The following is a 19,294-nucleotide window of genomic DNA, read 5'->3' as shown; positions in this document are numbered from 1 at the left end:
TTCCACCACAAGGACTGGGTTTGAGGTTATGACGAGGGTCTTTGAGAAGTGAATCTGAAACAGGGCGCTGTGATGTGTTCATGTGTCCTTCAGGAGGGAGTTCGCTGAGCTGATGGAGAAGTACAGCTCCAACCACATCACGGCTTCAGGACGAATCTCTCCCACACAGCTGTCCACAGGTAAAACCCACCATCACGTTCGACATGAACATTCGATCCAGGACAAACCGAACCCTCAGACAGCCCTCTGAAGACATGACGACGATAGACACGACGGTACTCCAACAGCTCAAATGCCTGGAAATTCACAGCATGTGACAAAATCGCTTTGTGGTCACTTTCCAAAACTAACAGTCCTTTTAAAAGAGTCCATTACAAGTTTAATTTTTCATTTCCATGTCTGCGTGTCGCAGAACTGCGGACAAAACATCCTCACTAAATATGTTCTGACCCAAAAATGTCCCCAAGTTCTCGAAAAAGTAAAAAATAATAGTTTTACAAAGGTGTTGCGACTTTCCAAAAACATCACCACTTCTCAAAAATGTCCACATTTTCCAAAAATATCTTCACACTCTAAAAATCCTGTTACTTTCTAAAATAAAGTCCTCTCATGTTAGTCTGGTCCTCACAAAGTACAAAGTTTCAGTCCTGAGTCACTAAATTGATCCTGTGTTCCAGTTTTTCTCCATCCCGCCGCATCCCATCGTCCTCCGCCTCCCTCCGCCATTACATTTCTTCTCTCTCTCCCATGTCTTCCTGCTCACCTCTCTTCATTCTTCTTCTCGTTTCTTTAAAGGGAAGCTGACGGACACGGCCTCCTCCTCCTCCTCCTCCCGGTCAGAGAGCCCCCAGCTCCTCAGTCCTAAAGAGGGGGTCACGGCCTACACCCACACCGCCCCTTACCCCGCTAACCCCGCCTACGCCATGCACACACCTGTGCACGCCTTCAGGTAGGATCTAAAGAACAGAAATAACTCCCTCTCACGGTGATGCCTTCACTTCCCTGTAAACCAGAAAACATTCGACACAGATTCTGATTGGCTGTTTTATATTTATTATTAAAATACAAATAGTCTCAGAGACATAAAAACGCATAGAGAGCTAAACCCGTCCTGCAGTGAGTCTTCATGAGTAATTTCAACTTTCCAGCTGATTTATTCAGAGTTTTTAATGAAACCAACACAGCTGTTAAGCTGTGAAGTCCTTTCTTTGCCACTTTACACGCCACCTTCTTTACACGCTGCCCCTGTGTCACATCTGTCATGTAGCGCTGCGTGGCAGCAGGACGAGGACTCGGGCGAAAGCTAAACTGATAGCGGAGCTTTAATCACTGGAGAAAAAGGTTGAATACAAAAACAAAACTAGAAAAACGCTAAGAAACTAGGAACAAGAAAACCTGGAACCACGAGGAGACATGCACAGCACACAGAGAGGGAACATGATGGTTAACGAGGAAACACAAGCAGGACAACGAGAGGACATGAACAGGTGGGACAAATGAGACCTAACGACACAGGGGGAAGCAAAACTAGATACACTGCACACAGGAAAGGGACTATCAAAATAAAACAGGAAGCACGACACTCATAAAGACAGAAATAAAAAAGTGTTAAAGTAGAAACAGCGACGTGCTGTCAGACCAGAGCAAAACTCATCCAAACTAAGTAACAGGACAGCAGAGTCAGCATCCAGATCTATTCAAGTACTCGTGATGATGGAGCCTGGATCATATTATGGACTCATGATGGTATATATCAGTTTAATGTTCCAGCCTGAGCATTACAGGCTGGTTAGCTGTAGTTATAACATGCAGTGTTGGGAAGGTTACTTTTAAAATGTATTCCATTACAGAATACATGCCCCAAAATGTATTCTGTAACGTATTCCGTTACGTTACTCAATGACAGTAACGTATTCTGAATACTTTGGATTACTTAATATATTATCATGTTTTTTACAACAACGTGAATGTACTATTGCTGTGTGATTTATTACTGTTACTGAAGGTCCGCGACTCCGAACTGTAGTAAAGGGACCTCTGACTAATACGGCGGGGTCCCTGTCGGCTCGTAGCCGAAAAATAGCTTTACTTTGTTGTCTGGGTCAACTTTTCTTGCGAGAGACAGAGAGAGGCGTTGAAAGGCTCCAACGGAGCTTATTGTTTCAGAGGAAAACACGAACGCGGTGCACAGTCGAGTCTTAATTGTCAGGGCTCTGTGTGCGGGCAGGCAGAGATGAGGATCCAAATGCAGGACTCGGAAAACGGAATGTAACTCAAAAAACCTCAGCTTTATTGCTGGCAGGAAAACAAACATGAAGTGAGGATGGAACACTGAGCCCAAGGACACACAGGCATAATCTGTGGGTACGACGCGACACTGGGCATGGGAAAACACAGGGCTTAAATACACAGGGTAGTAATGAGGAAATGGGCCACAGAAGGGAGACACAGCTGGGAGAGATCAGGGCTAACGAGACATGGGGAACAAAGCTGCACACACTAACATAAGACAAAGACTTTCACAATAAAACAGGAAACATGAATCACAACTCAGAGACATGGACTCAACACAGAGACAGAAAATGAAACATGGAACTGAACTATACATGAAACCACCATTCCTAAAACATGGATAATAGAAACATGAAACTCTAATAATGATAATAATAATAATAAACATCACAACAAGAGAATGAGAAACAATCCAAAACACCAAGATAACTGAAACACAAAGTACCAGAGAAACAAAGAATAATCCATGATGCAAAAGTGAACCAAAACATAATAAACTCAAAATACTGGGTCCAACGGACCCAGAACCGTGACATTAATAGCTTACTTACAACTGGGCTCGTCAGGCACTCTTCTTGGCTGCAGTGGTTATTATTATATTTACATGCTTCCAGCTCCCGTTTTTCCTCGATGACTGCTCGTACCTTTCCACTCCCCTTTTTCTCCCTCCTCGCGCTCACAGACCCATAACGTGTATGGCAGTCCATTCTCCCTGCAGCACGGACTACACTGCCCATGATGCTACATTCGTTAGAGCTATGCTTGTAGCATTCTGCCTGTTAGCTTAGCACAACAACAACAACGAAAAGGCGCTCTCTCACTACATATCGTACTGTGTATGACTGTGTACGTGACAAATAAAATTTGAATTTGAATTTGAATTTGAATTTGAAACACACAGTCGCAGAGAGAGAGAGAGAGCGTCGCCCTGTAACCATGGCAACCGTAACGCTGCCGCCTGGAACAACAGAACGTAGCTGTCAAACAAAACCCAAACAGTCCTGACCCGCGACAAAATGAAACAGGAAAGTACCGCAGTGTAATCCATTTATTTCAACAAAGTAACTGTATTCTGAATACCACCTTTTTAAACGGTAACTGTAACGGAATACAGTTACTCATATTTTGTATTTTAAATACGTAACGGCGGTACATGTATTCCGTTACTCCCCAACACTGTTAACATGTTAGTAGAGCGCAGTACTGACATCCATAATCAATCTGCAGTACTGCAGTACTTTAACTACGAGTACATTGAGTGGAGTCCAGGCAGTTTGTTATTGGACGGCGGTTACATAATAAACTATGATTCAGCTGCATGGAAACACCAGCAGCCACTAAAAATAGTGAAAAGCCTCTTCAGCAGTTTGAAGCTGGAGGAGGGTTAGAGATTATGACAGCGTGCTTTTTAATCTCTCTGTCATGCCGCCTCTCTCTCTGTGTCCTCAGTGACAGTGTCATTCAGTTGATATGTGTCGCCAAGGGAACAGGCCTGGGGCTCATCATCAAGGGCGGAGCCAACCGCCCCGAAGGACCAATGGTGTTCATTCAGGAAATCGCGCCTGGAGGAGACTGCCAGAAGGTCAGCATCTTTGTGGTCCGGTGGTTTGATTCCGATCATTCTGGATTCAGTGAGAACCCCGCTGGGCAGCCCGCTGTGTCTACAGCGGACACTAAAAATGCATCTGATATGATCCACTGGAGATTCACTGGGTTGATAACAGATAAGGTGACATGTCAGTCCTCAGCAGACTCAACTTCATGCCAGCAAAAGGCCAGACTACAGCACTCGCGTTATGCTCATCTATAATAATCATACCAACTTATACTGATAGTGTTTATGTGAGCATGCTGCTGAACACGCGGTCTCACTGCTCCTGTCTGACTGTGCTGCTTCAGGACGGCAGGCTGCAGGTTGGGGACCAGCTGGTGTCCATTAACAAAGAGTCGCTGATCGGAGTGACATACGAGGAGGCCAGGGGCATCCTGACACGCACCAAACTCAGGTACGGCACACCTGATACCGAACAGACATTGTGCAAATGACAGGATAGCACACAGCAAGGACATAAAGACACAGCTGTTCGTGTGCTGCTGTTGTTTCAGGTGCTTTTCAAAGATACAGCATCGTTTACTATTCAGAAACCATAAGATAGAAAATATTAGTAAATAATAAAAACTGAATAGAAACATAAACTGAAGGTCGTCTCTGATCACTTAACACTTAGAGTCCCCCGAGAGCAGCCATTTGGCTTTTCTACCTTTAAAACCCGCCTTGGCTGGAAGGCGGGTTTTAAAGGTAGAAAGGTAGAAGGCTGGGCACTGCTGCTCTCGGGGGACTCTAAGTGTTAAATCCAGACGTTTAACTCAGACTCATCTTGTGTTCTAGACCCGACCCGACCGTGGAGATTGCCTTCATCAGGCGGAGGTCGTCCTCCAGCTCCAGCAGCGGGCCCCACAGCCCCATCTCCCTGCAGGGGTCTGGTGGTGGGGGTGGACCCCAGATAAGGGGCCCGGTCCTGGGCACCGTGCCTCAGCAGCCGGCCGTGGTTACCAAGATCACCTCCAGCCGAAACCCTGCCAGCGAGACTCTGCCATCAGTCAACGTCACCCAGGTCAGGGCGTGGACTCTGAGAGCCTCATAAAAGTTTATACAAACACAGGACACAGATTTGAGCTCTCCTTCTTTAAAGTTAGATTAGAGAGGAAGCAGGACGTCTCAGCACCGCTTTAACAAAAGAACCGCCTGGTGGTGGCGCTGAGTGTAAAGTCAGCACTAACAAGAGTCTGTTAGACAGTTTTTGATAGCCTGTCTGTGCAGGTACTTCAGCGCGGCCTGGAGAAACGTGTCGTCTCCACAGCTGAGAGCACAGATTTACAGACAACGTGTTAGTTGTCACTTCATTTATTTAAACTGTCAGTTTAATGTGAGAACAGAGTCACACGTGAGCATATCTGACACACACACACACACACACAGTCATTAACATGCTATGTTAATGTGTGAAAGCAGGTGCGAGTGTCTCCGAGCAGAGCAGAGCAGACACGTGTGTCCTCGCCTCCGGAGAGTCACAGCCTGCCTGAGACGAACCCCGGTACGTATCCACCGCTCAGGAAACGTCTGTGGTTTATTCACTTTGTTCACCTGCAGCTTTGTGACAGCATTTAACACCATGCAGGACGGAAACCACAGGTTTTCAGTAGTTTTAGGAACTTGGAAGAGTTTGTCTGTGAAGGTTCTCAGTCATCCAGGTCATCGTAGTCAAAGGAGTTTGCAAAGAAAAGCGTCTGGACTTCTTTAAGTTGCTTGAAGACGTTTCACCTCTCATCCGAGAAGCTTCTTCAGTTCTAAGGTCAAATGGTGGGGAGTCCCAGATTTAAACCTAGTGGGAGTATCCCCCCTAGTGGAAGAGTTTCCAAATACTCAACAGCTCTGATTTGCATAAAGTAGCTTAGACCTGAATTTCACGCAGTACGGAAATCTGCAACATCAGGAAATGGTACAGCAGAATCAGGAGAATGTGAACATATGCAGGCAAATGTGTGTTCACAGACGAGCCACCGTGAGCTGTTAATAAATGTCTGGAAGGCGGGTTGGGGGGCAGATGATGCGTCCTCCTGTCACAGGAGGAAGTGAGGTAAGTGGAGGTCTGGCCTGTGACTGGCTGAAGAGGTGCGGAGCATCACTGGGATCATGAGGAGGCCTGAGGTCTTTGTCCATGTGGGAAATGTTCTGTCTGATGGACGACCTGAGGCTGTCCCAGCAAACCAGTCCGACCTGTCTCCATGGTGATGTCTGAGGCTGAAGAAGACGCTGCTAGGGTCACAGAGCTAACACACCTGTAACAACACCTGCAGAGACACAGGAGGGTTGTGTTCTGGCATAAAGGAGGCATAACTCCTCTGCAATGAACAGAATTCAAATGTATTTGATTTACAATTACAATTTCATTATATTTACCTACAAATGTTTAAAGGTTTATACAGGAAATAATTCATGATAAAAATAATGAAACTGTAACAAATGTAAGTCGTGAGTAAGACTAAAAGAAAAGGACAACAGAACATAAAACCTGCTCCATCAAACAGCCGCAGCACAGAGAGAACAAGATGCAGGAAGATGGTTTTCTGCAAAATTACCATGAAACTGCACAGTGAATAAAAAGTGATTTAAATTCGTGTCTGTTTTCCTGTAAAATACACAGAATTTAGGCAGAACTTGCATTTACTTACTATCTCATTAATTCTTTCAATATTTAAAGTGACTTCATGATTTCTTTGAGATTGTTACCTCCTCGTTTAAGTGCACCGACCTTTAAATTTGTATCGATGAATGGTGTTACACGATCGTTTCAAATTCAAATTTCCTGGTTTTGTGGTTATGTGGTGGTAAACGTGATTCTTATACTCGTTGGCTCCTCATGGTTCATTCATGTTGTTTATTTAAATATTTTTTGTAATTATTTTTGAACATTTTGTGATTGTTGCATCTCTCTGTCACAATTTCTGGTCATTTTGCATCATTTTGTAGTTGATTTGTGGATATTTTGTGTATTTTTATTCCGTTTTTGAGTTTTCTTTTGTGTCTTTGTGGACTGTTACGTGTTTCGTGTCATTCTCTCCCTGTTTTCTGTGTGTGTGTTTCATCAGCATTTGTTGTTTGTAGTTGTTTTGTGTCTTTGCAGTAACCGTGTGTGTTCCTCTGCTTCCAGAGTCTCCGAGCAGTCAGCCTCCTCAGAGGAAGAGCTCCCTCAGCGACAGCTGCCGCCTCAAGATAGAAAGGTTGGAGCAGGTGAGTGTTTGTGAGTCGCACCTTTGAACGCTTCACGCTGACGTTGAAACAGCAGAGTCAGCAGGATGAACCAACCAGGAGGCAAGAAAAAAACCAAACACGTAAATCTGCACAGAAACTATCGAGTCCTCAGTGCGACAGCATGAGGTGATGATTTCCCTGCACGCTGACGGGAACGCCACGAACATCATTCAGCTTCATGGGAACCGAGGAAAAACCTTTTTGTTCCCAAATCCAAACAAAACACAAAATGTGTTTGTGTACTTCATCACGACACAACAGTGTCAGCTGAACCAATTCATGAGCCGATACTCTCTTCTAATTGGTCAGCGGCTGTTTGTCAGTGTGTGTTTGCACCATGTGAGCTGTGTATCGATCTGTGTGTGTGGTTGTGTCCAGGCTCTGGAGCTGATTGGCCTGAAGCCCTCCGACACTCAGCGGCAGACGCTCCGGTCCAGACTGCGAGCTGATCCGGCTGGGACGGTGGCCTTCACAGGTAAGACATCATCGCTCAGCTCACCTGTGGCTGTCCTCCTGCAGGTGTCCCTCATCCTCACACCTGTGCAGGACATCATGTACTTTTATTTGTATTTAGCTCTTGTTTCTTTTCATGATTGAAGGTTTTAAGCGCAGCTCTGAGGTAAACTGATGACTGTGCTGCTGTGTTTGGACCATGTTGGTCTCCAGCAGTCAGGAAGTTTCCTGCTGTGTCCTTGTTGGATGTTTTTAGCTGGAGTTTTGTTTCTCCTGCGTTCGGCTTTACTCGCCTCCTTCCCTCCTTTGTGCCCTCGGCGGTTTCACCTGGGAAACTGGGACTCGATTCTTCTGACGTCGCAGCGACTCGAGCTTTGCACACTTTCTGCTCACTTGAGTTAACTCAGAGCTTTTATTCTGCTTTGTGGGTTTTACTGCACTGTTTGAAAAAGTGAAGGAAAAGCAGAGAGCTTCAGTAGAAAGAATAAAATGTCTTTGTCTGCTGCTGGACATCAGAGTTGAAACGTAGAAACTGTTGCTGCTGTTGGAGCAGCTGTTTGAACTGAATTCTTCTGAGCAGCCGCCAGGTCGTCACCATCACACACAGAGGGGATCCATTAATCTCACTGTTCGTAGAATAAAAACAGAAGGTGTGGTCACATGGCTGACTGTGCTCAGAGATTATCCATATTGTGTTTTCATTCACCATTTGCACAGTTTAAAGGAGGCTTGGTGATGTGGCGCGGCAGCGTTGAAGATGAAAGTCAAGTGCAGGACGCAGATCTGCAGGTTTCGTCGCTGCTTCGGCCTCAGAGAGGCTCGGGTTGGCGTTCTGCCTCCTGCTGAGCGCTCGTGTCTGTTTTCTGTTCCCAGACTTCGAGAGCCTGATCAAGGAGCTGTTCAAGCCTCAGCTGGAGGAGCTGGGCGTCACGCAGCCCGGGTCTCGCTTCACGTCCGACGACCTGTTCAGCTTGCTGGAGTCGCCCAGCGACCCGAGGGTAGGAGCGTGCAGCACAGCGCACACGCCTGATGTCACACAGTTACTGAACTATATAAACAACTTTTAACTGTAATTTACTTTAAACTCATAGAAAAGATGCTGAGTGACTCATCCTGTATGTATGCACGTATATGCAGCCTTCAGGAAAAGCACAACAGAGTACTAACACAGTTTTCAGTTTTGCAGTGCAGACAGTGTTTGTAGAATATTACAGTATGTTAAAGTATGTGGGGGGTGTGGGGGGGTCATCAGTGTCAGTCACAGCACGGAGATGGTGGAGGCGGTCACAGCAACAGAGCAGGGAACACCTGGAGAAGGTGTAGGTGGGAATGATGCTGCCTGTGCGGCGTTTCTAACGGGATCGATTCTGCTTCTTTATTTTTATCTTTTCATTTTATTGTTTATTAGAATAAAAAAGTGACCTTTAAGCTCCAGTTTTACTTTGCTGGTTATAAGCAAAATAAAAACGTGGACATGGTGAGCAGTCGCTTTATTTATACGTCTGTTAGTACAGTATGAGTGATGATGTCATCAGATGATGTCATTAACAATGCTCCCAAAGTCTCCAACAGAACAAACACTGCTGTAAAGTTTTAATATGGGAGTCAATGGGGACTCACTGCTGCCTCCGGTGGTTTTCTGAGATCACCTGGATTCATCAGACTGAGGATCATCCAGGTTTAAGTGAACAGGAGCACGTGATGACTCCACGTCCACTCCACTGTGGACGCTGCCATTGAACAGGAGGGTCCTATCAGCAGAGCTGTGCTGGGGTCACACAGGGTCACACAGGTCACACAGGTTCGGTGGACTTGAGAGCAGCAGCAGCTGCACCTGTGAGAGGATACAGGTGTGATTAATGTTCAGGTCATCGTCACACAAGCCTCAATGTGCTGCTTTCACTCGCTCTTCATCATTTACGGCACTTTCAGCCTGACACTCACGCTAACGAGATGCTAACGAATCGTTCTCTGTCGCAGATGTTTCTGATGTGTTTGTGTGTTTGTGCAGCCGTCACTGTCGGACTCAGAGGACCTGGAGGAGATGGAGCGGCTCAGGAAGGAGCACATCGAGGCTCTGAGGGAGATCAAGAGGCTGCAGGTAGACTCACGCCTGAGTCATTTTGTAGAATTCAATCATATCCAAAGAAAAGTGGGCTTCAGTAAATATTCTAAAGTGTCGGTTCTGATCTGCAGGAGCAGCTGGTCGAGTCTCAGAGAGTCCACCATCAGATGGAGGAGGAGCTCAGCAAGGTCAAACAGGTGAGTCACGCCTGCTGCACTCATCCGACCTGCGCACGTGTGTGAAAACAGGAAGTCATACACAGGTCATGTGTTGGTCAGTGGCTGTGGTGGATGCTGGAGTCAGGAGTGTGTGTGAGACGAGGTGTGATCAGCAGGTGGAGCCCTTCATACACACACACACACACACACACACACACACACACACACACACACAAACCGACCTGCAGGTGTGATGATAAAGAGCTTGTGTGTGTGTGTGTGTGTGTGTGTGTGTGTGTGTGTGTGTGGGAGGACTGTGAGCCCCGTGGTGAATCTGTTTTTATTTTGGGCTCTAGAATAGCTCCTCCTCCTCCTCCTCCTCCTCCTCCCCACATTGTGTTTGTTGTGATTCAGAGCTGAAGGGTCTCGGCCTCTCTCGCTCCCGCTCGGTTGCATAAATCAATCAATATCTACATTTAGCCGACAAGTGCACCATAACAACAAAGGCCGGTGGGGCGTTTCCTTACCTGAGTTTCAGACCCAAGGAGCAGAAATGAGGAGGATGCAGAGCTGAGCGTTCACTTCCTGCTCTGCAGTCGCGCCTTTAGCTTCTCGCCGAGTGTTGGCAGGTTTGCAGACATTGGACTTTTTCTATTCTTTGCTTTTTCATAGTGAAACCTTTTTCTTCTTGGACTCTGCCAGAGCAGCTTTGCATGACACACAGTTCATAATAATCATTCCTTATGTGATTCTGGGCCTTGGTGCAGGCCCTCAGTTCATCCTCTGTCTGAAACAGGTTATTTTAGCCCCGCCCATTGTGAACAAAACGCTAATGGGTGGGTCCTGGGATATCTCCCATCTATGACATCATACAGTTAAAAGAGTAAAAACACTGTGTGGAACTGAGTGTCAGAGCAGTCTGTTCATCCAGTGGCTTCATTATTAGAAACTTTGACCATGCTAATGAACATCCAGGGGAAACGCCCCCTGCTGACCATCAGAAGGAATGCAGTACCACTTCAGTGTGCACCTGAGGTGCAGAGGCACTGCATCAACTCACAAACTCTAAGAACACTTTAAAATATTCTGAAGTCTACTTTGCGTCTCTGTCATCTGTCCTGGTATAAAAGCAGGTTTTAAGCAACGTTAGCTGCTCAGACATGTCCTGGCTGCCTGCAGTCACATCAGGGCGCAGATCACGACTGTCAGCTTCAGCGCTGCCTGCATATTTAACAAACCTGCACAGCTGAATTAAGCTGACAGCCTTTAATCGTCTGAGGGAGGATTTGATCAGGTTTCCAGGCTGGAGTCACTTAGCCTTCCACACTCACACTGTGTTTGCATGCAGATAAATCACCTGGACATCATTATTGTTATTATTATAATCTGATCCAGGTTCCGCCTGTTTCGGAAACTGTGTTTGCTTGTCAGTAAAAGTCGTTGGAGGTGTGAGTCGTTGGTGCTCCTGAATAAGCTGAAGTGCTTTTAATATCCTTTGTCTGAGCGTGGCATTTTAACGGCTCTGCCACAGCTTTCAGCGCAGCCTCCAGCTTCGAGATGGAGAAGTTATGTTATTATTACATAACAGTCAAACAAAGCAGGAAGCAGCCGTCGGTGCAAATGTGAGTGTTGTTTCTCAGGGAGCACAAAAACCTTTGGTCTGGGTAGAAGCGGGACCGGCCGCTGCTCTTTTGTTCCGCCGCGCGCTGCCAGGCTGTACAGCTTGTGCACAGCGAGGGATTTTTCTTCCATTATGCTGCCTTTTCTGGGGAGCGAGCAGGCGGGCGGAGGAGAGCGGGCTGACATGCTCCTTCATTAGAGATGGAAGTCAGCCTTTAAGACGGGGGGGGGGGCTCTCAGAGCCCCTCGGGCCCCCCTGAAGCCACAGCTGGAGGGAAGAGAGCTCACGCTGGGATCCATTAGTTACCAAACCATACACCACACACACACAGACACACACACAGACACACTCACACCTCATCTCCACACTTAGTGGACACTCTACACTGGAAACCATCCAGGAGTCTAATTTTACCAGCCAGTGTGTCCCAGTTCTGAGCCACTCTGCTCTGATGGTCACACTTGTGCTGTGTTGTTGGACAGCGTGTCGCGCTACTGTGCAGCACAAATTACAGTAAATGATGTCCTCCAGAGGCACAAAGTAAAGAAAAGACTTGCATTCCTGTTGGACTCCATTATTAAACGAGGACATTCATGCACAGCGATGTTGTCACCCTGCCCGTGGACCGTGGTTTCATGTAAAGAAAACCCAGTAATTATGTTCTTTATGATGAGGGCAGCGAGTGAAGCATGGCCTGTATATAAAAGATGGATGTAGTCACCATGACATCACCCACTGGTTTTGGTCTCGTTAGCCTTTTGGCAGTAATAATGTTGTTATTTGGACCATATATAAAAGTGAGCGTGGACCGACACTTGCTCTCTGGGTTGTTGGAGACTCAAGTGGCCATCAGAGGAACTGCAGTTTTTTTGAGTAATTCCACGTTGGGTTTATATTTCAGTCCTGGAAGCTCCTGTGTGAAGGTAATGTGCTGAATTAAGTCGATGTATGTGACCTTTGCAGTTGTGACAAAGTTTAAAGTTATCACTGTTGTTTCATTTTAGGTAACTATTCATATACTGAAGGAGTGGCAGGTAAAGAAGTGTGTGATCCCCCTATAGATGGAACACACCCTCCAGTCCCACTTCTTAAAGATCACCACCCCAGCCTGCCAATCCAGAGGTACCACTCCTGATCTCCACACAATATTGTAGAGGCGTGTCAACCATTACAGCCCTAAAACGTCCACAGCCATGCTGGCACCTATTGGCTGCCTCCAAAGTCCCACAGGGTATCCCAGCAGGATAGTGCTTCTTCTTCAGCCGTTCCCCTCACCTGTGAGGGGGTTACCACCATGACAGGCACCAACCTCCTTGTAGCCGTAGAGCAGTGCAGCAGCTTCAGTAGTGTAGGTGCTGACCACGGTCCATTCAGACTCAATGTCCCCATGTCTCCCCTACTCGGACTGACTTTCCTCGGTTTACCACAGTTTTCACTCAATAAGTCATGAGAGCATCTCGTTCATGAAAATCAAAACTGCCATTTTTGAAACCCGGCAATGAGGGAAATGGCTCCAAGAAACGACGCTATGGTCCCCAAGTCTGGCGAAAAGCCACAGACCGAGCAGCAGGTATATTCTTGCCTCAATGTCCACCTTTGTTGTAGCGTTCGTGTCGTATGCAATGTAAAATCACTCGATCTGAGTTGAGCTGTGGTGAGTCGATCCGAGTAGGTGTTTTTGGGAAAGGTGCTCACATGTTCAGGCACCTTCCATCGCAATCAGATATGATGATACGATCTCAAAATTGACCTGCTGCCTAGGGTGTCCTGGTGCCACGAGCACTTATGGACACCTTTATGTTTGAACATGGTGTTTTTATGGACAAACTGTGGTTTGCACGGGAATCCAGTACCAGAACACCACTGGGGTTCAGACCTGGGAGGCCATTCCTCCCAGTCACGCCCCTCCATGTCTCACTGTTGTTGACCAGATAAGCGTTGAAGTCTCCCAGTAAGACATTTTTTCAAAGTTTCCAAAAAACTTTCCCCATTCAACAAAAAAAAAACAATTCATTACTTTTGCTTGATGTCCCTACTTTCCATTAATGTCCTCGCTCCAAAGGTTAAAACCTTAGATTGGTCCCCACAGAGCTGGAGTGGTGGACATGAACATAAACCTCATTCTTGAAACGGCAGTTTGCAGATTTTTTAATTACTAGAGAAAATTGGAGGTAACAGATGGATGACACACACTATGTGTGTGTGCGCGTGTGTGTGTGTGTGTGTGTGTGTGTGTGTGTGTGTGTGTGTGTGTGTGTGTGTGAGTGTGTGTGTGTGTCCAGCATTTCAGAATCTTGTTCATAAATCATTGCATTTACTTCATGTGTGTTCTGTTAGCTTCCACTGCATATGATGTCGCAGCAGGAGGATGAGAGCTGCCAAATTCTCCCCAGTCTGCTTCCTCTTTGCCTCGTGTGTGTGTGTGTGTGTGTGTGTGTGTGTGTGTGTGTGTGTGTGTGTGTGTGTGTGTGTGTGTGTGTGTGTGTGTGTGTGATCTCAGGCACTCAGAGCTCAGTAAACCCTCAGTTTCAGACAATTTGTTCTCATTATAGCAGATAAATATATTTCTTTTTTGCCTGCATGAGTATCTTTACATGAGGGGGAGTTTTGGGCCCCCGTGGTGTTTTGCATGCTCCTCTGTGAAATCTTGCAGTGTTTCTTTCCTGGTTCGTGTTGCACTGAGTGTTGTGACAAAACTCAGTGTTCACTCTGATCTGTTAGTGCCACCAAAGATCAGTTTACCGTGCGATGTTTATTTCAGCGCTGCAGGGTTACAGGTTATTGGCTGCCAGTGTGCCAACTGTACTGGGAGTGGTTGCTTCCAGTTATGAGTGTCTAATTATTGCTGGTGTCTGTTTCACTGCCCTGAGAGTTACATAACCTCCACGCTACAGACTGGCTCTCCCTCTGCATCAAAGATCACATGGGGTCAAAGCCCAGCTGGGCCCGTATGCCAGCACATATTTCCCTCTGGCCTGTAGTGCTTTTATTCATCTGCATAGCTTGAGTTGTGACGTGCTCCTGTTTGCTTTATCGAACATGGAGCTCCAAATTTCTCATGGTTTTCATCCAAGTCTGAGGCCACGGTGGTCAGCATGAAGAGGTGGAGCGCCCACTCTGGCAATGGTTAAGTGTCTCGGGGTTTCCCGGGCGAGTGTTGGGGTGATGCCTGCGCACTCTGCACCTATAGCAACAAGCTGAGAGCAGTGACATACAAGCTTCCTCTGAAGGGTGTAGCTTGGATTTCTGGGACTTCAGTCAGTGGAGGTGGTTTGGGTGTCTGACCAGGGTTCCTCCCGGGTGCCTCGTTGGTGTGGTGGTTGTCCAACTGGCCTTGGGGCAGGAAATGATGTGCTTTAGCTGGTCTGTGAGCTCTTACTCGTATCTCGCTCTTAGAGCTGCAGGCAGGGCTGGACTGGGACAAAAAATCGGCCCGGGCATTTTGACTAGAGACCAGCCCACCAGGTATTACAGGAAAAACCATAAAGCCTTTGAATGAAAGCAAACGCTGTGGTGACGGTGATGTACAGTCTTGTTGGTATATGTATGATTTCTATATGTTGTACATCAGATAAAAACTTTGGTTGTAAGATTCAGATAATTATTTAATAAAAGCGAGACATTTTAAATGAGAATAAGAAAGTATTTCTTTGTGCCCCCCTCTCCCTGTTAATGCCCTACCTGCCCCCTGGCAACACTTTGCTAGACCCGCCCCTGCACAGTCACCAGCTGTCAGCTACACAGAAAAGGATCCTGGTGTTATTTGTCTCTCAGAAACAGTTCATAACTTCAACTCATCCATGTCACCTAAAAGGTAAACCTGTTTCTCCATCACAGCTCTGATGGTTCAGTAAGGACATCTCCTGGTTTCATCTTCATGTTTCCCTCTCACCACATATCCAAACCATATCATGACCAGCAGCTTTACAGCTGTGGCTCCAGCAAACATCAGCTGATACTAGAAATTAATATTAAATACATTCTAACAACAGCTGATCAAGCTTAAACGTGCTGCTGTTGTTTAGCGCGACATCCACTGGTTTCTTCTTTCTGGCGCAAAGTGGACGATAAACAAACAAGAGAGCCGATCAGCTGATCACTGATCAGTTTCATGATTGAAGTAGAAACAGGAGAGAGAGGGGAGAGAATGAGAGAAGAAGAGGCAGCTGCAGCGTAAAGACACAGAATAAATCCAGCTTTGTGTCTTTTTCATTGTAGCTGAAGTCTGGGACAAACTGTGTTCCTTTTCACCTCAAAACGAAATGTGTAATATTTTCTCTGAATACCAGACGATTCCGTCTTTTTACGGGACGGTTGGCAGCTACTAACTTATGAATAAAATAAAGTTCACTATCAGTAACATCATAGCACCACCCAGCTGTATAGAAACTCCGTCATGCTAGCTAGTAGCAGTACGAGTTATTGTAACTGACTGTAAAAAGTCAGCACAACGAAAATAAACTAAACTTGGTTCATATCTGACCCAGATAGACTGCAGCTCATAACTTCTTACCTGGAGTTCAGTTCACCGCCTCGGGGCTCTGCTCCTCCTGCCTCCCCTTCCCCTCATCCACCTGCTGGCCTCTGTGGAAGCTCCGCCACAGCCACCACCAAACAACTGAGTTGTTTTTACACATCTGCCAGCATCTGGCCAATACACCACCTTTCACTGTTTATACTGTTATAAAAAAATAAAATAAAATAAAAAATCATCGGCCCATAAAAACAAAAAAATCAAATCACCGAGCAAATGCCCGGTGGGCCGATGGCCAGTCCAGCTATGGCTGCAGGAGGTGGATAAGTGGGCGAAGAGTTTGGGCTTCACTGTGAATGAAAAGCTGCCAGCTGCAACTGAAATATGACTAAAATTGAGACAGCATTTGTTGTGCTTTGATTCTGTAGAGAAACTAACAGGTTTAGACACATCGGTGACTCATTGTTACACGGCTGTCGTTCACACTCTGTTTGACACAGGAGTAAAAATGTTTGTTTGCAGAGCAGCATGTCAGCGTCACTCTGAGCTGGTGAAAGGTGTGTGTTTAAAATGCTGCTGGTCCACAGAGCCCAGCCTTGTTCACTTTGACCTGACTGAATGTGGCTTTGTGGTTTTTGCAGAGTTCAGATCGGGCACAGTGCTGACGTTTTGAAAAATAATGAGCCAGGAGTGAGACGAGGACATGAAGTAAGCTCTGTGTCTTGTTTTTGTTCCAGCATTGTTACGTAAGAGAGCGCCAGCCAGTCAGTCGGGCCCAGCCGCGCTCTTAAATCACACAATCAAACAATAAGAGCTCATTCCGAGAAAAACTCCACCAACAACAACAACCTGCCAAAAAGCGACGATGACCTGTCGTTTTATTTTTAGCTCAAGCATTACTCATGCTGACGGTGTGACTGCACAGAGACGTCTGAGTCTTAACAGCGACTGCAGTGCTCACTGAAATATCACCTGGTCAATGCACCGTCATGAAATGTTATAATGGCATTCATGGTCCTCAGAGGATGACGTCTACTGATGCTGACGGCTGGTAGATTCTGCTCACTCTGGAGGGCATGGTCATCGGCCTCTGGTAACACTGTGAGGGACCTTGATCAGGAAACGTTCTTCAGTGCAGTTCATGCACAAATATGTAGGACTGCTTTCCTGCCTGGTTCTGCAGGAGGTTTCTTCCTGTTCAAAGGGAGTTTTTCCTTCCCACTGTCGCCAAAGTGCTTGCTCACAGGGGTTGTCTGATTATCTGTGTTACTATAGGGGTTTTAGCTTACAATAAAGTGCGCCCTGAGCCGACTGTTGATGTGAAATAAATAAAATGAATTAGCATCTCATAAACTGCATTTGTGGAACGTTTATAAGTGTCAGTGTTGTTTTAAATGATTAGAGGTTTATTTTAACCTAGTTTTATAAAAATGAGTGCACATTAAAGTCAGTTTAAAGACACTGAAAACCATTTTTCTGCTCCTCATTTTGTCTCGACTTCATCTGGTCCTTTAGTCTGACTTTCTAAGGAGTCTTTCCTGTTTTGGAGTTTCTATCAGAATCAGAATCAGAATCAGAATACTTTATTGATCCCTGGGGGAAATTATTTTTTGTTACAGTGCTCCATTTTAAACCAACATTAAGACAAGACAGACAATACGCTAACTAAGAATAGTACAATATATACATATATATACATACATACATAAGTCACTTATAAATAAATATTTGGAAAAGAAACATGTGTAGTTGTAGCAGCAAACAGTGTGTTAAGTGGATGCGTTGTACAGGGAGATGGCCACAGGCAGGAATGATTTCCTGTGTCGTTCAGTGGTGCATCATGGGTAATCTCAGTCTCTCACTGAACGAGCTCCTGTGACTGACCAACATGTCATGGAGTGGGTGGGAGGTGTTATCCAACATTGTCTTTATCTTGGACAGCATCCGCCTCTCCGACACCACCTTGAGGGAGTCCAGCTCCATCCCCACAACATTGCTGGCCTTACGGATCAGTTTATTAAGTCTGTTGGCATCTGCGACCCTCAGCCTGCTCCCCCAGCATGCAACAGCATAGAGGATCGCACTGGCCACAACAGACTCATAGAAAATCCTCAGCATTTTCTGGCAGATGTTGAAGGACCTCAGTCGCCTCAAAAAATAGAGACGACTCTGGCCCTTCCTGTAAAGTGCTGTGGTGTTTTTAGCCCAGTCCAGTTTATTGTCAATGTGTATCGTTCTCCTGTTCACTGCTAGTTTACTTGGATTTCATGGCTTTTGGATCTTGGCTGTAGCCTACAGATCTCAAAGTGAAGCCGATGATTACGTGCTTCAAACCTGCATTATTTCTAACGATGGGGTTAATGTCAGTGAGAAATTCCTTGCTCACCTCTTTCACATTTTCCTGATCAATTCATGGTGTCAGCTGCTGGTAAAAATCAAGATAAAGGTTTAGTGCCGTGAGCGTTCATCAACAGTTTGATCGATCTTTGTCACCAGACGGAGGTTTGTTTTATTGTTTTGATGATAACGCTGCTCTCCAACCGTAGGTAACCTTATCACAGACAGAGGTATGCTGAGCGCTGACAGGCCTGCTGGGACTCGACTGCACAGCCTGCTGATTCAGAGAAACGTCCCCGAGGCCACAGCAAAGAGCCTCATCACACTAACTCATCCTGACACCACGAATCCCAAATCATGGCACGACCACCTGGGAGGCCTCTCAAAAGCACTGAGCAGGGCCTGAAAGCACCACTGAAAGTCTACTGAGTAATCCCTCAGGTTCTTCTTCTACCCCATCCTCCCCCTCTCCTCTTCCTCCACTCTTTCTGACAGGAAGTGAAACACAGCGCGGAGGAGAGCCGAGCTCTGAGGACTCGAATCCAGCTGGCTGAGGCAGCCCAGAAGCAGGCCAGAGGGATGGAGATGGACTACGAGGAGGTGATCCACCTGCTGGAGGCTGAGATCGCAGAGCTGAAGACTCAGAGGATGGAGCACCAGGCACCAGCCAACAAGGTGACTCACACCACATGGATCAGTTCACGGTAGGCACCGAGCAGAGCTGCTCTCTGACGATTACCGCAGAGTCCCGGTCAGCTAAGTACTTTTATTTCTCTAGATTATGTGTGAAACCATTTTCAGCTTCAGTTATGTGGCACATTTATAAAACTGGAAGGATGAGGAAGCAGGAAGGCAGCTGACTGCACCGTCCAACCAGCCACCAAGCAAACCCATTGACCCAAGACCACAAAGATCGTCGCTGAGTCATCGTAAAATCAAACATTTCTATGATGATAGTGAAAAAACAGCAACCTTTCTGTCATGTAATGGTTTTTCTATTACTTTAGTGCAGCATGTTTGCAGCCTGGGCTTCTGTCTCTCAACACGGGAACAATGAAAGGGGAATATTAAAAATACAGGC

General features: G+C 46.3%; 1 protein-coding gene across 1 annotated transcript in view; it reads left to right on the top strand.

The window, feature by feature from the left end:
* Positions 1–19,294, top strand: part of stxbp4 (syntaxin binding protein 4) — a gene marked incomplete at its 5' end in the record, with an annotated part of 39,852 nt that overhangs the window by 6,731 nt on the left and 13,827 nt on the right. The window contains 12 exon segments of the mRNA XM_076887815.1: positions 94–179; positions 796–949; positions 3,742–3,874; positions 4,192–4,298; positions 4,682–4,907; positions 5,306–5,387; positions 7,005–7,084; positions 7,484–7,580; positions 8,432–8,556; positions 9,570–9,659; positions 9,755–9,820; positions 18,709–18,888. Coding sequence (XP_076743930.1) covers positions 94–179; positions 796–949; positions 3,742–3,874; positions 4,192–4,298; positions 4,682–4,907; positions 5,306–5,387; positions 7,005–7,084; positions 7,484–7,580; positions 8,432–8,556; positions 9,570–9,659; positions 9,755–9,820; positions 18,709–18,888 — 1,426 coding nt within the window.

Source organism: Maylandia zebra, linkage group LG8 (genome assembly GCF_041146795.1).
Source record: "Maylandia zebra isolate NMK-2024a linkage group LG8, Mzebra_GT3a, whole genome shotgun sequence".
Lineage (NCBI taxonomy): Eukaryota > Metazoa > Chordata > Actinopteri > Cichliformes > Cichlidae > Maylandia > Maylandia zebra.
This window is presented reverse-complemented; position numbering and strand designations above follow the sequence as displayed.